The following is a 20,599-nucleotide window of genomic DNA, read 5'->3' as shown; positions in this document are numbered from 1 at the left end:
CCCCTATGGTCTCCCCCTCCGATAATAGCCCTTGAAACTTAGAAAATTAAAACATTATTCTTAACTGCAGTGGTTGATGGTATTTAACAATTTTTTTTAGAAATGACTTGTTGCATAGCTGCTGGGAGAAATGTACGAAGAACATAAATAGTGTAACACTTGCAAACTCCCAGGTAACAAGAATAGTATAATATACATGCTGTAAGGTAGATTATTTTTCTGTGTGTTACGTTTCAGTAAGCAGAAGAGCTAAAATAAAGTAGGAGCGATCCTTTGATTAGCGCAATAAGGTGGAAGGTAGAGCAAGCTCCACCTACTTTGTGGGGGCTGTACCAGACTCACTCGATGTCTAAGTGCCCTTGTAATTTTTCATCCCCTTTGGTGTGTACATCGCAGTTGATGCTGATTTGTTCCTAGTTATATAGCCAAAGAGGTTCTCTCTAAATAAGATATAGGCATGTTAATATTTACTACTAGCGACATTCTGTGCTGTGCTTTACCTGAATAGCTTTGCCATGGGCTCTGCTTTGTCCATGGTCCCTCTGGGTTTTGGGCCCATATACCCACTTTGAATGCAGTGATCGGGAACCCACATGGTGGTGGTTGTATAACTCTCCTTCTGCAGTGACAGGCTCTCCTGGCTTCTTCAAGTTCACATTATGCAATTTATAGTCTTAATCCGCTTTCGTTAGAGCTGGCCTGTGTTGGAAATGCCACTTTCTGTGTTAATCTGTAGCCACGTGACTACAGTAAGAATCTTTTAATCAGTTATTTAACAAAGGAGCTACCCATTTGTTGTGTGTGTGGTCATGGGTCACACTCTGTTAGCAATGAAATTACATCTATTCCCTTATGGAAATTACTTGTTATCGTTCCAAAAGGCATAATATTTAGAGACTTATTTTTTTAATTTGACCTGTCTGTAAAGTATTTGGAACACATACTCTAATCAAGCACTTAACTTTTTTCTTTTTTTGGGGGGGGGAGGAGGATAGAATAATACCTTTTATTGTATTACGATATTAAGGGTTTCAGAACTAACTTTTATTCTAATATTTTGCAGGCTGAGGCTTAGGTTTACACCATTTTTATGCTTGCATAACTAAAGATGTCAGACTTAAACCAACATAGGCTGTGAATGCAGGTGCATCCCGTCCGTCCCTACAGCAGAATCACCGTTAGCGTAGATTCCAGTATACCAGATCCATACACCGTTTCAGTCGTTTCAATTGACCCTTCTCTTGTAGAAATTTATGTTTCTAAGGTAAACCCCCTTTGTTTTGATTTAACCTATGTCCACTGTGTGGTAGGGATGGTACCTTTTGTTTAGTAATTTCTTGTTTGCAAAGTAAAGACTTAGTGTTGATTTACATAGAATCAATATATTATTTTTTGAGGATACATGCATTTGTATGTACAGAAGTCTAATTAGGCTTGAAGAATAGTCTGCAACATATTCACTAGCATATTAGGAAATGTTACCGTCTGGGCAAAGTACAGATTTTACAGATCTCATCCCAGTTTTGTGGTTTTCATCATGAATTCACATTGAGTAACTCTAGAATAATTCAGATTGGTTTATCCTACGGAAAAAAGCCCCAACCTTATAAAACACTGCTATAGGATAAACAAATATACTAAGTATTATTTCAGATACTTATGTTTGTTGCGCAGTGGGGTCTGGTCCAGAAATTTCTGTGTTCTATTGTGTCTTTTAACTTGTTGCTAAAAAATCTGTACTATAACAGTAAGAGGGATTTGACTGTGCGTAGTCTGAGGGTGAAGAATTACTTTTCATAAAACACTTCTCATTGTGTAATGCGATTAGAGAACTCATGATCCAGTTTCTGTTTCTGGATAATAATGGTGTTAAAACACAGCTGTCCTTGACTTTAAAATTATTATTGCTAGAAAACAGTGAGAAAAGTTACTTCCTAAAAAATAGCAACATTGTATTTAAAGATAATTACCCAAGTCAAAGATCTGCTGAAAACTAGTGAGCAAATATAAAGTTTCAACGCTCACAGTTTCATTTTACAGCAGCATGAAATAAGAACTGGAGGATTATATGATAAATAGTCCTTATCTTTATTCATCGAAGAAAGTTCTCAAACCATATGCTTGACCTAGTAGATGCAATGGTTGTTTTACTGGCTTGACGGAATAAAACCTCTAGGCTTCAGAAAAGCTAATGGTGTGGGCGCTGCGGAGGGGGGATACAGTTTTTATATATATATATTTATTATTATTAGTTGAAAAAAATACCTGCCTTTTAGCTGAACTTTGGTCATCTCATAAAATAGGAGCTCTGTATGGCATCTGTGTGGGTTTTTTAGTGGTTCTTTAAACTGCTCGTCTTTGACTTCCGTAGACTGGAACTAAATCCCAGCTATTATCATCTGTGAATGCTTATCTCTGGTTGACAGTGGAAGACAACACAGCTGGATAAATAAGGATCGTGTATTCTGTGACTTCTCTTGTTTCCTAAATCTTCCTGGCCTGGTAGAAAATGCAGAGCTCTGTTAAATGAAATTTCATACTTCTTATTTGAAGGGTGTGAAGATGAATCTTGTGGTGAACCTGTGAAATGACATCAGGAAGGGCTTGCCATTTTCCAAAACAATACCTGAATATAGAGCAGAATACGATGACTGGCATCAATATTGAAATCCAGCTATATGTTAAGTCAGGTCCTGCAGTACGTTTCAGCTGCTGTCCTCACTATGCAATGCTGACTGTCTGGGACAGATTGCCGAGTGTATGATTTGAAAAATCTAAGTATAAGCTTTTGACACAAAATACAAGTTTCTCCTTCTCACAGTTTTCAGTAGTTACAGAAGTTAATATCAAATGCCCAAGTACAATTTACAATAAACAACAATTATCATGCTTTTAGTTAGAAACAAGTTTCTTAATTGAAGTGAACCTAACTCTCAGTGAGCAGAAAAAGAAACATTAATTTACTTACGTGCTAAGAAGTAGCATTTGAGCTTGTGAAAATAGAGCTTATATTCACATCCGTGGTGGTTATTGTAATGATGAGAGAAAATAATTAACTCTATTTATACATAGGTATGTGTGTATGACTTTACATGTGCCTGTTTCAGGATCAGGCCAGTGGTAGTTGGTACTATTCATCAAAACTGACTCTTTCTTTTCTTTTTGTTTTCTAGAAGAAACGAAAGCAGAGTACCCAAGATGAAGATACAATCAGTATCTGCAGCCTGGATACAAGTGTGAGTAATTTTGTTTTCCTTTTTGCCTTCCTTCCCGTCCCCCCTGAACTAAAATATGGCTATCGCGGGTGCTCTGAAATAAAACACGTTCATCTTTTCAGCTGTGTTGTTTTCATACATAGTATGAATAACTTGTTCTGCTTATTATTAAAAATTTAAATCTGATATATTACTGCTTTTCGTTTTTCTGTAGTAAAACATTTAAAGAGAAAAATAAAAAGCCAGAATAACAGTTTATTGTAAGGCAGTGAATCTCTTATTAGTAAATAACTATCAGGATAAAAGGGCATTGTGAATGCAGGACTTAAAACCAGACCTTTTATCCCATCGCGTGGCTGTATGAGAGATTTTGTTTCAGGTATGTCAGTGGTAGTTAATGCTGCTGTTGGGAAGCTGTGTAACTTGATATTAATACAACTGTGAGACCTGCCTGTGTCACTGCTGGTGATGCACACAACACGTGCAGCTGTGCCATTCTATCACACACCTCGGATGTGAAGAAGCCATCAGAAAACACGTTTCATATAAATTGTGCAGTTTTTAATGTGTATATTTTTATGTACAAATAGAACGTTTCTGATCTGTGAATTTTTTAATTGTTCCTCTAAGTAAAGGTGAAATATTGACTTGTCTGAGTTGGTAAAATTGGTTTTATTAATTTAAAAAAAAAAAAAGCTACTACAGTGACTACTTTAAAAATAAGCTATAAGGACCCCAAACTCCTTTTCTTCATTTTGCTGGATGTTGAAAAACGGTATTAATGAGTGTAATTAGACAGTAAACTGCAATGTGTGTTGTTTTTTGTGTGAGGTTGTGACGCAAGGGTACACTTGCATTTATCATTTCAAATCCATGGAACTAAAATAGATGTAGGAAAATTTACCATTCCTTCTGTTCAGCGTTTGTGTCATTGTTTTCAGTGTTATGTTTACAGTCACCTGTTGAACCAGTTTTCCCTTTCTGTAGACCTTTTGTGTAGTACAGGCAGAAAAAGTAACTTAAAAAGTAGAGAAGAGCTGCTTGTTTTAACGGTTTTGTATTTATTAGCAGGTGTGCTAATAACCTAGGGCTGTTGTTTCTTTAATGATGAGATTTTATTTTTGTATTTGAAGTACATCTGTTATTTGAAGAAACAATTAGATTTAAGGGTTCATCTGCCTGGATGGCTGCAGGTAAGTCCAAGCTCTTGTAGGGCCTCCCAGCGGGCTGGGTAGAGTCCAGCACCGTTTTGGAGATCAGAAACCCACAGTAGCCTGACCTTGTCTGTTAGCTAATTTTAATGTTAGTTAATTGCATTAGACCTTCTACTGGGCCCAACTTCAAAGGAACTGATATTCCTTTAAAGGAATTTTAAAGGAATTTTTATTCTTCAGGAAAAATTCAAAATTACTGACTGCTGCTTCTGGACAAATTGATAGCTTTTTTTAGATGCCTGACTCTGATCTGGGATGGAAAGTGCTGGTTTTAACTATTTTAATGTTTCTGTAAAGAGTATGTATTTTATTCTTGTATAATTAAGACAATTATGTAAAATTCTCCTGTGTAGAAGCTGTTACACTGCTGTAGAAATACTTGGATGAGTATAACTTCTGTTTTGGCTAATAGCTAAAGATTTAAATACTGCTTAAAAGGTACAGTTTCTGTTAATAAGTGAGTTCTTAGAGGAGGGTGGCCTAATGTGATCTCGCCTCTGAATTTGGCCCACAGAAGTACAGAAAGAAAGCGTAGAGCGAAGTGAGGTTCATGGTTTACTGATAAGCAACAGAACGTCCTTCATTTCCAGCTATGAAATGCTACTTAAAATTTATAAAATGTTATTTCCTTGATACTGCTTTTCTGCGTAACCATTACTATTGGCAAGACAAGTGAATATAAACATGAATTGGAGAAAAGATAAGGCAATTAACTAAATATTTCTGTGCTGATCTATGAGACAATGACTATTAAAACTATTGAATTTTGATTTTCACGTAGTAAACTCCTACTTTAGAGGAATAGACTTTATCTTGTCGATAAAATATGTGAAGGGCTGTTAAGAAAACTATTCCCGCTATCTTCAATGAATGACTCCACTACTTAAATTTAAATGCTGAAGTCTGTATTTGTAGAAAATTGTAGGGAGAGAAGTGCTGAGAAAGGAAGGGAGGAAGAAGTTTGGATCTTTCCTTACGGAACTTCAGAACCACTCAGGTCAGCAGGGTGGGGGGTGTCTCGGGAGGATGTAACGGGCCGTGGCACGCAGTCTATCTTGAAGAATGTTACCAGAAAGTACTGATAATCTTCTGCTGTCCAGCCAGCCAGAGTCTACTGGGCCTTGGGTCTTTGAAACTGACTTTGCCCTGAACTCCTCTACATTATAATAGTACAGTTTCCTATTCAGCATGTGGGGCTGTGCCCTCATCACTGACAATAATTGGTGTTAAGGCTGGTTTGCCTCTGGCTGTGACAGAAGACTTAAAATGTCAGGGTGGCTTCCTTTGAGACAGAAAGTGCCTTTGGTTTGGAAAATCAGCATGGCTTGTGCCCTCAGAACAACACCCTCAGGTTTTTTTAGCTTTAGTTAATGGTTCAAGTGTGCCCGTCAAAACTTGGTGCTGTTGACATTAAAACAAGTTGGGCAGGAAGAATTACACATTTTCTAATGACTCGTGTTCCTGCCAATGGGATTATAATCTTCCTGGTAAAGGCAGACTATCACCTTTGTAAGCCTTCTGGACATAGCAAATAAACATTTCTTTTTCCATCCACATCATATTTTGCTGATGGAGAATGATAAAGACAGTGCTAAGTGTGCATCTGGATTGAATACCTGCTCCTTAAGTTCTAGGTGTCTCACGTCATTAGAAAATATTATAGAGTCTTTATGCTGCATGGTGGAATATTGTAGCGTGAAGTTGGCGGTTGGCATCCAGCAGTCCATGGCTGAATACCTACCTGCAGAAGCATTTTGTTCTGTGTGTGTGCTTAAACAGCACAAGAAAAGGGAGACATGCTAGAAGATGCTATTTATATTGAGATGTGTCTTTTGTGGGTTTGGGTTTTGTCCTTAGAGAGCCAAAACTGACATTCCAAACAATTAGGGATTTTGTTACAGAGCAGAAGTTCACCGTCTTTTGTTCTCATGTTTTGTTCTCATGAATGTGACTGGGCAAATTCACGGAAATAAAATTCATCAAGAGCTATTAGACCGAGTGAAACTTCAGAAATCCATCTGAAGAAATCCTTCAACTTGCATGCCTCTGGTGTCTGGGAGAGTAAACTACATGTGTATGGCTTCGTGCTGACTCTGCTGTCGCATTCCTCTCTGCTCAGCTCGTTTTTACCATTGCTGGAGACATGGTACTGGCCTGAGAGATCCATCCCTAGCCGGAGTCATACCCTCCCTTAGAGGACTTTAATTAGCCCGGTACACAACCTTGTCTTCTTCCAAGCAATGACATAGTGAGGGCCCTACGCTTAGTTGGACCCTTTGGGTTGTAGCGTGCCATAAATAACTAAATGTTCAGGTTCCTTTGTCTAGCAGCTCTCATGTCTTTGAAAAGATGTGCCAAATTGCTTAAATGTAGAACCTCCATGAAAGCATTTATTTTCCACGGCAGTGGCTAAAAATATAAAAATTTGAATGCATGTGTTCCCTGTTATGAATTGAGATTCTAACTGGGATAATCATATATTATTAATTTTTTACAGATAATAAATCTCTCAGGCTCTTTAATAAAATAGGTTATTTTTTATTAAATAGTGTGCTTATTTAACAAATAAGCCTATTAGACTTTGCTGTGCAGCATACTCCCTGGTTTACATAACGAGGCGAATGACTCCTGCTCAGTTCTTCCAGCTCACTTAGCTGCGACGCGAGGAAGCGCTGTCAGTCCCATGTTGCAGTCACGGCTACACAGGCTTCACAGCCGTCACCTCGGGGATATGCCTCTTCTCTGGGCTTGCCAATGGAAGGATCTTTTGCTCTGTCTAAAGTTTCCAATTTGTGTAAATGCATCTGTTCATCACCTTTGTCCAGGAGAGAGTGGGGATGGGAAACAAAGAGGGTATTAACTATTTAAAGACTGAGTTGCATCATAACTTGGAAAGCCACGTACATATGGGTCTCCTGCCAATTTACATCTGTCTACAAACTTTTTATAAAAATAGATTTTAATTTTTTTTTTTGTGACTGACCGTTGCCAGACACACCTGTCTTTTCCCAGGGGAATCAATCACAAAGACAGAATTTCCTTTCACAGGAAATGCTGGTTGGAGCTTTGCTGACTCAGGACAAGGACTGGTAACCTAAGCACGTTAAATGATCTTTGTATTTGTTTAGTGGTCTGGACTGGTGTTGATGCTTCAGGAGTTGATAAACTGGCTTATTAAACTGGCTGGTTGGTCTTGGCTCATTTTATTGCCAGTTTAAAGAAGTGGATTTGTAAATCCCTTCAATGTCAAATAGTTTGTGATAACTTGTGGCAGATGTGGCCAGCCGACTGTGAAGGCTGAGGGCATGAATATACGAGGCTGCTGCAGCCTGAAGTCTGTATTTAAATGAAAATGTAGATATTGTCCAACATGCTTTTGTTCCTGTCAGCCTCCACCGGGAGGCTTACCTTGTATTCAGCCTATACAGTTAACTCAGCCTGTAGTTTCATGCTTGTGCACTAAAAATGGTGATATATTCTAGAGTGATTGGCATATGCATATTGATTTATAGACATTACATAGTTAACACGGCTTACACAAACTTTAGGTTCTATAGATGTCCTTTTATAGCTTGGAGAGTTGGGACAGAGAAACTGAGACATCTTTAAAAATCATAGAGGGCTAAGTACTTCTTTGTGTTTAAAACACCCCCTAGAGCTCTACAATTCTCTGAATTCCTCCTTGTGCAGACACTGCGTCTCTTCTTACTTAAATTCTGAGCTGCTTGCAGATTTTTTCTGCCTGTGCTTTCCCTCCTTCTTGCTGCTGTCACTTTTGTTCTTTTCTGATACCAGACTGAAACATGGGGCTTCAGTCTGTGAACCTTCTTCTGAGCCTGGTGGGGTTCTGGAGGAATGCAAGGGCCTGTGCTCCTCGGTCAGGGTCAGGTACCCAGTTCTTTCCCTGTGCTCTCTACCTTCCTCGGAAACAGGGTGTCCATTTAGTTTCTCTAGGCCAAGGGCTCTTTGGGAGTTTTGGACTGTCACATAAAGTTAGTGTATCGTACTAAACAAAGTGGTGATGGACACTGTTACCTGGAGATTTTAACGTTGAGCACTCAGCAAGGTGGTTAAAAGCAGGGTATTTTAATGGCTATTGCAAAAGGGGTAACTGCAGGGTAGCTGGAATCTTGTAATGGTGCGAGATGATACCAAGTGCCTCATAAGTCTCAACTCTATAAAATCATAAATACCTCAGGAGGTATCCAGAGCAAAAAGCTGGTAAAACTTAATACAAAAGTTGCACTTCTCAGAATAAAAATTATACTCATTTAAACAAAATCCTGTTCAGAAGAAGGAACAGGACAATGGTGCGCAGTTCTTCTCTGCAATCAGTTGTGTGCAAAATCTGTTGTAAACTCATGGATGTTGCTTTTGTTTTCTCGTTATATTGAGAAGAAACACAGAACAAATACATGATGAACTAGACAAGTAAAACACTTACATAAGAAGGTAAGATTCCATCTGCAAAGCCTCAGAAGAGTATTTTGATTATATAGAAGTTGTTATTACTGAAAATAAAACTTTTCCAAATGGTCATTTATTAGTGCATTCTGAACTGGAGAAGTCTTACTGCTCATCTGTCTGCTTGGAAGTTAATAAAATACGCCCCAATATAAAATACAAACAAGTTACCCAGACCTAAGCTACATCTGCATACACTGCATCAGAATTCATTAATTTTGATTGCTTTTAGTGCTGAGTGAACGTTTGTTATGTATTTGAGAGTCAATATAACTGAAACATTCTTTGACCTAATTAAACTTAATTATAAACTCAATAATATTTGATTGCTGAGGTATGGTGAGCTAGCTTTGAACAGCTTAGAGGGGATTACTTCTACATCAGCTTATCAGAGTTGAGATAATTAAAATATTTATTGTATCTGGGTCTTTTTATTTCTATAGACTCTGGTCTGTTGCATGTTCCCAGTATCAAAGGCCTTCAGCTTGCCCAGTAATATGTATACAATATGTTTGAATTATGCATGACTCTGATATTGCTCTGTCACATAGGCGGTCAGTGCTCCATCTGGATTCAGACTTTATTATAAAGTGATTGTTCTTAATCCATTATTAATCCATCATATGATTGTGATAGACTAGACGCTGTCTGCTGTTGGGTATTATTTGGAGTAGTGTAATGTCATTTATCTTAAGGCTATGTTTTGTTATTCTTCTGCTATTTCTCATTAAACAAGGCCTACAAGTGCTCTATTGGAAAAATGTATAAACTACTTGTTATGCTGCATTCTCTTTTTCCTACATTCTGGACTGATCTCAGACTTCCTGTGTAGTGTTGCAATACAATTACTCTTTATTTATGTGAACAGCATCGCAGAATTTGGCTAGTTGTGCCAGTAAGTCTCACAGATTATTTTGGTGAGGACAGCTAATGTGTGATGAAGCTGGACATCTTCAGTACAAATCTGTCTATACAAATATGCCAAATCCTGTGGAAACATGGACCAAGCTGTCTTAAAACATACTTGTGCAACTGGGAACTGAGTAAGAAAATGCTCTCTTGTATGAATTCACCCAGTTTCTAGGAATTGAAGCTGATCTATAGATACCTTAAAAGAAGTATGGTTGTTAAAACTAACTTTCTTTAAGGTTTAACTCAGACTACAACAGTATCTTACTGTGACTGGCTAGCATCTATTTGTCTGCTCCTATTTGAATTCATGTACAATATATAATTTGAATACAACATCCTTTCCTCCAGTACAGAGAATCCACTGACCTCAGGGAAATTGTTCCCTTATTTCTTTCTTCCTCTTCAGAAACTGGACATGGAAGAAAAGATACTTTCACTAATTAGCATAATGGCAAATTCAGGTGCAGTGTTCAGTCTTCGTAGTTGTAACGTGCTATGTATTTCATATAAAACAAGGTCTGTTTACAGACAAAAAAGAAAGAGTGCCTGAGTAAAGAATGCTCGTTGTTTCGGTGGTGTCGGTAACTGAAAAATGCCTGAAAAATTGGGATCAGTGAAGGAAAATGCAGTTTAGGGAGGTAGGCTGCAGTCATCTTGTCTTTGGCAAACAAATAAAGCTCTAGGAAAACAAATATTATTGCCAGTGGGTGTCTAATTTTATAGAAAAGGAATAGTGTTCATGAATAAGCACTGTTTATAATAGTGATTTATAAATTTAACATATAAGTAAGTATATTTATATACTTAATATTCATTTATACCAGCATGTTAAAAAATGATCAACTAAATGAAAAAGAAAAATGTCAGTCCTTCTGAATACCATGTTAAAGAAATTATATATTCTTTTTAATGGAATAAAAGTGTGACCAGAATGAGCATTGTGTTCTGGTAGAACTACAGAAGCTGTTGCTGTATCAGCAGTAAGTTTAATATAGGTAAACTGTTTACAGACAAAATGGGGGGAGGGGGAGGCAGAGAAACTCTCATACGTTATTTAAATTGAGCTTATATAGAAGGTGTAAATAAAATCTGCAAATTACATTTTTTTCAGGGAAAGAGAAATTGCGTATGTCTGCATTAACACACAACAGAGAGATCTATCAGTGTCTATGGTTGGTGCTTTGGTGGTAGGATTCATCTTGCCTACCTTTCGGCATCTGTAGTTACAAGTTAGTTATCTAGATTTCCTTTATACTTCTGAGATTTGGATATTGGTTTGACAAGAACACGTAAGAGAGATCAGCTGAATCTTGCCTTGATACTCTGTGAAATGTGTTTTGCTGCAAAGGGAAGATAATACTGAAGAGACTGGAAAGAAGATGTAGGTACAGGCTCTAGGGAGGTTGTTGGGACATGTGTGCCTTGTGCAAGAATGCGTAAACTGGTGTGCTTCTGAGCTCATGGTACAGCTGCAGGACTTTCTTGTGTCCTTTCCTAGCATTCCCTTTTCTAGTTCTTTTTCTCCTCTCCTTGAGCTTATTGACGTGGACGCGCTTTTGAATAGAATAGAATAGACTTTTCAGTTGGAAGGGACCTACAAGGATCACCTAGTCAACTGCCTGACTGATTCAGGGCTGACCAAACGTTAAAGCACGTTATTAAGGGCATTGTCCAAATGCCTCTTAAACACTGACCGGCTTGCGGCATCAACCACCTCTCTAGGAAGCCTGTTTGTGTTTGCCCACCCTCTTGGTAAAGACATGCTTCCGAATGTGAAGTCTGAACAGCTTTGAACCATTCCCAGACTGGATCCTCACTGGATACCAGGGAGAAGAGCCCAGCACCTCCCTCCCCTCTTCCACTCCTCCGGGAGCTGTGGAGGACAATGAGGTCGCCCCTCAGCCTCCTTCTCTCCAGACTGGACAGTCGCAAAGTCCTTAGCCGCTCCTCAAAGGACAGTCCTTCCAGCCCTTTCTCCAGTTTTGCCGCCCTCCTCTAGATGCATTCAGGCACCTGAACATCCCTCTTCAATTGCGGGGCCCAGAACTGCACACTGTGCTCGCGGTGAGGCCGCACCAGCGGTGAATACAGCGGGATAACCACCCCTTTTGACCACAGGTTTTACTGCGTTTGATGCCCCCCCGGGTGGGGTTTGCCCTCTCGGCTGCCGGGGCACTCTGCTGGCTCATGCCGTCCTGCTGTCGGCTGGCATCTCCAGATCCCTTTCTGCAGGGCTGGTGTCCAGCCACTTCTCTCCCACCCTGCAGTATCGGTGGTTTCAGTGCTGCTGTACTCAACACAGCTAAAAATGGCAGAATCCATCTAGTTGAACACTTGCCTGCTCCTGCTCCACAGGAGATCAGTATGTAATGGGCAGAGTGTGCAAGACATGAGGAGACATTAAGGGGTTTCCTTCGTCAAAGTACATGAGCCTATAGTTTGTCTGAGTTTTAAGTGTTTGAGTAGTCTCATTGAAGTAACTGCTGGAAATCAGGGGAACTACTTAAATGCTTGAAGGTACGCCTGTTCAGGTGTGCTTCGCCGAATTGCAGTATGATCTGTAGAATTTACATTCAATGCAATTTGTAAAATCTTTGACAGATTAGAAGATGTATTACTAAGAGATATATCTCTGAAGAGATACATCTGAACGAAAGGAAGCACGTCCACTTGCTGTGTATGATCTTGAGGCAGAGTTAGACTAAACAAGTTATTGTGCTGTTGAGATGTGTAACAGTAGAGGAAAAAGCGGCAACACAGATTCCAGAGCTAAGGATGATTGGTATGTGCGTAAAGATAAAATAAACAGTAAAACGAAATAGAAATGCCTGAGTGGGGAAAAAAAAAGATAAATTCAATTTATTGTGTATGCCTTTTCCTCTGCTTTGAGATTCTTTGTGCAATTCTTGGCATTCAGCAGTCTTTGAGGGGTAAAGCAAGATTTTGGGGGAACTGGATTCCTAGAAAGCGATTTTTCTTCTTAAGTTTTTGATTCTTCTTTCCTGGTGAGGTATGCTTGGTATTATTGTTCCTAAACTGAAAATATGCGTAACTGTGGAGCAAGAGAGACATTGTGAAACCCCTTACAGGAATCCATGGACGCTTTTCAGATATTGCAGAGCTATCACTTACACTTTTGCCATCTGTTTGAATTGTTGATCAAATCTTAAATTGTGATACAGTCTTGGGAGCTGTGGAGGACTTGTGGTAGGAAACTGGAAACAGATTATACCAGTTCTTAGATTTAGTGTATCTTGGTGAGATTAACCACAGTCATGCAAATTTTTTCTTCCCTTGAGTGTAATGAGAAAAGAGAAGAAAATGAACTAAGCTTTTGCCTCCAAATCAGAAATGTTTCATCCAGAAGATCCGTTCAGTCTGTATGCTTTGCTGCAAACTACAGCAAATTACCTGGCTGAAAAGCATGAGACAGAAGAGAACTTTAGCTTCAAGATTCTCAAAGAAATTGTTATTTTTATGACATCTGCACATAACACTCGATTTATCTCTCTGATTCAGTCAAAAGTAGTGTACGTAAGTCTGAGTTAGACTGAAAATAATTAGTTTGGGTAGTAATAGTAGTATATGTTAGGTTCATTCAGTCTGGCTGCCTGGTTATTCACTGAGGGTCCTAAATGAGCCTTGCGACTTGCAGTAAGCTTTGAAGCAGCATATTGTACTGCTCGTGGCAGGTACTTGTAAGTCCTCTTGGCCACATCTACATAAACTGCAGTCCAGCACTTAAGTTAAAGCAGTTATTTGTGTATGGCTACTAAAAGTGAGGTTCGGATTGATTTCCTTTAATATGTTTTCTATCCTATGTTGTCTTTAGAACCGGGACTTTGTAGGCAGGTAGTGGTTAGCAGTGCAGTACTTTCCACTGTTTGTATCTCCTTGCAGCATAGTAATTTAATAAATTTAATATTATTTTCTTGAAGGATGCTGTTTTTCTTGATGATAGTCCTCCATAATGGAAAATGACAATTGAAGTTTGAATTCAGTTTAAATTACTTTGGGGTTACAGAACCAGGCTTGACATGTGCTTATTTTCAACATGGCAAAACTGGGACCGTTTATGAAGAGAAATTAGCCAGATGTTATTGACAGCTATGAAGTTAGATATCCGTTAAGAAATGCGTGTAGTGATTGGCTTGATGAAAACTTGCAGAGGAGTAGTAGTTACTTTTTCATAGTAAAATTGAATCAAGAAACAAGAGTTATAGTAGTTTGGCTGGTTTATTTGGAGGTCAAAATAAAAACTGATATTAGTTCTATAGCGATAAATATTATATAATCCAATACATTTTCTAAAATTAAATTTTATACATCATCACTGGTAACTGTAGTTTATATTGAATCTATAATATGGACCATGCAGACAGAATTTGTAAGAAAAATGAAGGCTCTGTGTAAACAATGTGCTGTGTGTGCCCTTTAGTCAGAGCATTGAGCTTCTGCAAGTTGTGTTATACTTTTGATTAAAACAGTTTACCTGTAATTATTCCATTGAAGAGGGAAAGGATGGCCCATTCGTCTTCAAGTAACTGCTGGGAGTGTTTGAAATTGTGACATAGTCCAGGGCTTATTGAAGTCTTGAGTGGAAGTCAGGTCAGGATTTCATTGAATTAGCATGGCTTTATGTTTTCAAGTCCATAAATTTCTGTAATGCCAGCTACGCCTATAGAAGTGACCAACCATAACAGGAAATTGAGTTTGTACATAAATACACCAGTGTGCCTCTGTAGCGTCGTAGGGTTAGGGCAGGCCTCATGAGGGCATTTGTCCCATCCATCTCTCGGTGGTTGAATTAACTGATAATGAAGTTATTTATTACAGATATTTCTGCAAGATTTTTAGGACCCCCTGCTGCTTCTGCCAGCAAACACGTCTAGAACTTCTCTGTGGCTATTGGTAACAAGATTTTCCCAGTCGCAAACCAGTTTAAGGCACTGCCTTACACCATAATGACAGTTCAGGTCAATGTAAGACTATAAAATCCGCTGAAAACATGAACAGGGGATCCTATACTACACTTTTCACTGTAGCCAGAATTTACTGATAAGCAAAATTTCAGATGTCGCCTTTCGCTTTACAAGAGTTAAAGATGATAATTTTAATGAAGTAAAATGCAGCAGGAGTTGATCTTTCGGTTAGGCAAATCAGAGGAGGTACTTATTGTTTCAGCAAAAGAGAAGTTAAGGTCACTTTATCAGTACATTGGCCTGATTTTCATTAAATACTAGATTATGTCTGCCTGTATCTTTTGAAGAAACCTGTTGTACTACACTGTTTTTTTCTTTATAAACTGGCCTCATTTTAGCAGGAAAATCATTATCAAATAACTTATTGAACAAGAACTTAGCAACAAGAAAAACAAAGAAAAGCCTCATAACTATAAATCTTATCAGTATTTTGTCAGTAGTAGCATTACAGTACCAAATTTTCTATTAGGTACTTTCTACTTTTGGCTGGTAAGAGTAGGTTGAAAAAAAAAAAAAAAGGTAAGTTTCGCACAGGTTTTTGAGGTCACATGGTCTACTTGGCTTGGTTTTATTCCAGTATGAGCCTTAAGTTTTCTGTGTAACCGTCAATGAACCACCCAACCTCTTGATCAGATTCTTATCTGCAAAATACAAAGAATTATGCTTGCTTGTTTTCCTAAAATACAAATAGTAATACTTGCTTGTTTTCCCAAGCTGCTTTGTGACCAAAGTGCAAAAAGTGTTCTTCGCTGCCATTGCCAATGCCTACAGTTGGAAGGGGTATAAACCACTGCAGCCTGTTAACCAAGGTCACTTCGGTGCAGGGTAGGGTAGGAAGACATAAGCAGGTGAATCTTAAAGTTTATTGTGACAGCAAAGTGTAACATGCTTTTTCATAAAAGTTTCACTGTTTTTCTCTGGGGGCATCTTCCAATGCCATGGTAATCTTAGAATAGCATAGCAGTGGTTTCCCAGTTCATTTGGTAGCCCTTAGGTCCTCTTATCTGTTGGGGAAAAATGTTTTTTTATTGCTTCAACCGTTCCATTATTGGTGCAGCGATGCAGTCTGGGCAGCTGAAGGGGATCTGCTTACAGCTGCCGACTCACTTCGTGATTCAACTGCACCCTGTTTCCTGGTGTGGAAAGCAGCAAGGAGGGGGGAAAGCCCCCAGCAAATAGAAGCCCAGCAAGTGTTTGGAAATGCTCTAAGAGTATTTTACAAAAAATAATATGCTATTGTTTACAAGTGTGTGAATGTGTTTCTCAATAGAATATTAGTGTGTCAGCTGTATTGATGAACAAAAATGCAGAAAAAACCATCATTAAAACTCGCCGAGCATTACGCTTGGTGGTTAAGCTACAAGCACTAACATAACAGGAGGCTGGGCAAGATAATTTAGTCACTTTTAGACCTACAGGCAATGAGCCTGTAATGCACGTGGCGTTACAGGACCTGGCAAGTCTGCCTTACAGTAATTAGATTTTAATATTAGACTTAGAATTTTCAAGTTTATTCTGAGCACTGGACTGTCATAAAATCATCCTGCCTGTATGAGGACAGAACATCTTCAGTGGTAACTTCTGAGATCTTTACAGTTATTTGAACTTGTTAATTTAGAGAACAATAAAAATTGGTCAGTAGAAAATACAATAATTTTGCTGTGAACCTGCAAGGTTCATACATGTAGTCTTCATTCACTCCGTTCTGAATTTGCAGGATCAAATTCAAATCTCCTGCTCTATTGGAGGATTGTTTCATTTACTTCCTCTGTACTCTCTCCTGTTTTATCCACTAAACCAGCCATTAGTTCAATTAAAAGGTCTATTCTTTTAATTGACCTATTAATTCTTAAGGCAATGGTTGTATAAAAATCTAGCTGACATTTTTCGCCACTGTTCTCAAGGAAACCAATACTGCAAGGATTTGACTGTCTTAGTAAATGCTGAGACTTTCAGCTGCTATTTTTGTACATAGAATATATTACTTAAATTGCATATATTTGCTTTGTACTGGTGATAAAGTTTGCCCTTTGAGTTTTGTTTGCTCCTAAGAGCTTAATCTGTTCATGAAGGAGGGATTCACTTGATTTATCTCAGTAATCTGGCTTCTTCAGCAAACGTTTGATAGAATTGGAAACTAAACAGCAATCTTTTTAAAGCTCTCCTTCCCCGAATGCAAGCAGTTTATCTGCCAAAGGTATTCCTTTGCACTATTTAGAACTGTATGACAATTTTTTTTTTTAAAGATGCTTAGGTAGTGATAGATACCTGCATAGAATTGTCAAAGGTGATGGTGTATTTAATTTCCAAACTTGACTGTAGGTAGCTTAAATATCTGCTGCTGGGTGTTCCATGTTTCTACCCAATTTTAACTCACTGTGAGAATGTAATTGACTTTTGATTTGATTTTCTAAAAATGTAATTTGGAGGATGGCAATATTCCACTAGTCTGTGTTTTCTTTAGCATGTTGATTAAAAACACGTCATGGATTTTTGTGTATTTCCTCATAAAACTGTTATAACTTGAGATTTTTCCCTTCTAAATTAACTTACTGTACTTCATTAGGTTTGTAAAGAAATGTAAATTTGTCATCCATATGTGTTTAGAGCAAACTTGATTTTAATATATGTAGGGCACGAACCTGATGTTGTAGGGTATTACAGCATAAGTGACTTGCCTACTCGATAAAGCAGAATAAAGCATTAAGGTGGTGTTTTGAATATTAAGTTTATTCTATACCAGCTGCATGTTACTGAAAAGTTGAGGCAGTTTATAATGGTCTAGTTCTACTGTTACACGGGTAAATAACTGATTAGTAAAGCTGTCAATAATTCTTAAAACAAGAATGTGTTCTTACTGGTGTAACTGTAAACTATGTATATACCCTGGTAATTACAAAGAGTACCCGCAGCATTACTAGAATTACAGTTTACCACAGAAAAGCAAAAGATCTTGCTTTTTGGTGTTATATGCGAGTTCTTCAATTAAATGTAAAAACCGTCTGTCTGTTATTTGGCCTTTTTGAACACATCATCTTTCAAGAGATCTCGTTCACTTATCTTAGTTTTGAATTACGGGACATGCGAGTGAAAATGGATGATAGTTGGGCCTTAAATATATAACCTTGGTAAAGAGCTTTGGTGTTCTTCGCATAGTTGTTACTCTTCTGTAAACATTAGTGAAGAGCTTAGAAAGTAAATGAAACTAATTGCAGACTTCCAGAAGTGCAATAATTAACGAAACAAATGGAATACAAGCCCTTGGCTGGAGGGGGGGAAGCTGGCGGTGAATTTCTTCTTCCTGTGAAGTTAATGGAATTTCTTCCAGAAACCTTTGATTTCAGCCAAAGAATAGGGCACACACCCTGATTGTGTGAAGATATTAACAAAGAAAAGGTGCAAGTTTTAATAGGCATATGCTCTTATTGCTTACAAATATCTTTGTATCGGATCTGTCGGTATCCCAATCGGATATTTTTGTCTAATGTGCGTCTATTGTTGGATCTAAAAGGTGGTCAGTGATGTGTACGTGATGAGATGTGAACAGGACGGGTCTTGGGAAGGGGCAAACTGCGACTAGATTTATCATGAGAGCAGGAGCATTCTTTGAGAGGCTGCACTGGTGTTTGTTATACCTATTAAATATTTACTAATTAACTATTAAGTGTTGAAAGTATTTATAGGTGGTTGGAGTGGTTGGATGAAGTGTTTTTTACTTTTTATGAAAGTTCCGTAGTTGCTTCTTAATTAAGCCAAATGAGTCAGTTCTGGGGCATAAAGCTGAGGCTTCTCTGAGCATTGCTGTGTTGGAATATATGTTGTATACATGATGTTAGTCATTGTAGGCATTGTCTTGTCTCTGGGACAGTTGTTTTCATATTCTGTTGTCCCTTGCTTACATACATCTGAAGCATGTTAATTGTGCTCCTTTTGTGACATTTTTTCTTTTGTACCATCACTACTTAGAATAGCACAGTGACTTCCTGCGCACTGTGGGAAATTTGCTCTGAATTCAAGCAGCTTTTGTATTTTGATGTTTGGAGATATTTTTCTTATTAGAGTAGAACCTCTTGCCGGGAAAACCAGCTTTTTATGCTGTTTTCTGCTCCCATGAAATTTTTAACAGTTTATAGGTAATGAATTTGCTGCCCGTGTCTACGTGGAACTGACCAAAGCACTGCTGGGGAGGCTGGGCTTGTGCCTAGCTGCGGTTGTGACACTATTTGTGGTTATGGCACACGTTTCTCATGTGAACTTCATGTACCACTTACCCGTTCTGTGGCTTGTTTTCACTGGTTATGAAATGCTGATGAGCTTATTTTTCCTTAGTGATGCTAAGAAAATTCATTTGTCAAATTTAAGGGACTATACAAAATGTTATTAAAATGGAAACTTATTTTGCTGTTATTTTATTAGGCGATTGGGGTTGAGCTGGCTTTGCTTGCAGAATTTCAGAACCTGCTGTGGTTGAGACAGTCTTTTGATGCAGGATGCACAGCTGTGAAAGAAGGAAATTAAAAGCAGGGCCAGGAAGTACTTCAGTACAAATTTGTTAAAATCAGTTTACTGCACGAAGGGGGAAAAAAAAAAAGGAGGGGGAAAAAAAAAAGGATAAGAGCCATTACAGCATCACTGAAATAATAGTGAATACTGATCTCTGATGGGACAGTTTCTAGCCAGTACCTGCATCAAATTCTCACTTGATTTTTCGGCATAGAGGCTTTAAAATGTCATGTTAAATGGGCACTTTATTTTACATTTGCAGAAGTTCCAAAGTACACTAAGTGGTGAAAAAGACAGTGGAGGATAATATGACCCCTTTGTTGTCACTGGTCATCCATCATTCCTCTACCTTGTATTTTTAATTGAGTGGGGGTTTTTGTTTTGGTTTGGTTGTGAGTTTGTTTTTTGTTTTGTTGGTTTAGGTTGGTTTGTTGGTTTGTTTTTTTTAACGGTGGGATGGGGAGAGAAAGACCAATAAAATAGGATACCGCCTGCATCTGGTGTCATGAATGGGATCAGATGCATAACTGGCAGCTTTTGCCTAACTCCTCAGGGACTTAAGGTGGGTGCCTCAGGAAAAATAATTTTCCCCATGGTTTCCCGGGAGAGAGACGTTTCTTTTATTTTTTTTTTTTCTGCGTCTGGGAATAGGAAGAATGAAAGTTCCCTTTCATTAAATGAGATGCCTTGTTTCCCAAAAAATTTCTTTCATAGCAATAGTATAGCTATACTGTGATTCTTACTGTTGTCACGTGTCTTTTAGTGGGCTTTATTTACATTAGCAGAAAACATAAATAGTGTCAACATATTAATAATTTTTCATCCATTAATTAAGCAATGATGTATCTCTTGCTACATATATTTGCTCACATTTGTCACTTCTAGTGCTCTTTAAAAATAACTTCCTCTTCGTGGTGTTCACTGTTTTAAGTAGGCTAAAAAACCTCTAGCAATGAGAGATACCGTTGAGGACATAAAAAGCAGTTCTTAACATTAAACAGACCACAAAGCTTTAAATATACAAGCGCTAGATGCATTTACTGGTAAACCTCTCGTCCTCTAGTTTCCTCTTAGTGACCTTAGCTTAAGAAGCAAAGAAATGGTGTGCTCAGCAGTGTTCAGCCTTTTTCTTTTTATCTGTGTGAGGTCGTTCCAAAATGCAAACCTGTGTGCCAGTGAGAAAGGCAGGATTGATAGAGCCTCTGTAAAACAGTTCCTGTGGTATGTGTAGGTACATACACAGGTAACGTGTAGGCCATATTTTATTAGACCTTGCATAGCTTCCTACTTCTTAAAACTAACTCAAAAA

General features: G+C 38.2%; 1 protein-coding gene across 4 annotated transcripts in view; it reads left to right on the top strand.

Moving 5' to 3' along the window:
- ARHGEF3 (Rho guanine nucleotide exchange factor 3) overlaps window positions 1–20,599 on the top strand; it is a 136,438-nt gene that overhangs the window by 67,129 nt on the left and 48,710 nt on the right. For all 4 annotated transcript variants that reach the window (XR_012589354.1, XM_074602904.1, XM_074602907.1 and 1 more), the window contains one exon: window positions 3,174–3,236. Coding sequence is in view for 3 of the 4 variants with exons in the window: in XM_074602904.1 (XP_074459005.1) it covers window positions 3,174–3,236 (63 nt within the window). In the remaining variant the exon portion in view is untranslated. The remainder of the gene's footprint in view (window positions 1–3,173; window positions 3,237–20,599) is intronic.

The sequence above is a fragment of the Larus michahellis genome, chromosome 10 (genome assembly GCF_964199755.1).
Source record: "Larus michahellis chromosome 10, bLarMic1.1, whole genome shotgun sequence".
Classification (NCBI taxonomy): domain Eukaryota; kingdom Metazoa; phylum Chordata; class Aves; order Charadriiformes; family Laridae; genus Larus; species Larus michahellis.
The sequence above is the reverse complement of the archived record's forward strand: the minus strand, read 5'-3'. Positions and strand labels throughout refer to the sequence as shown.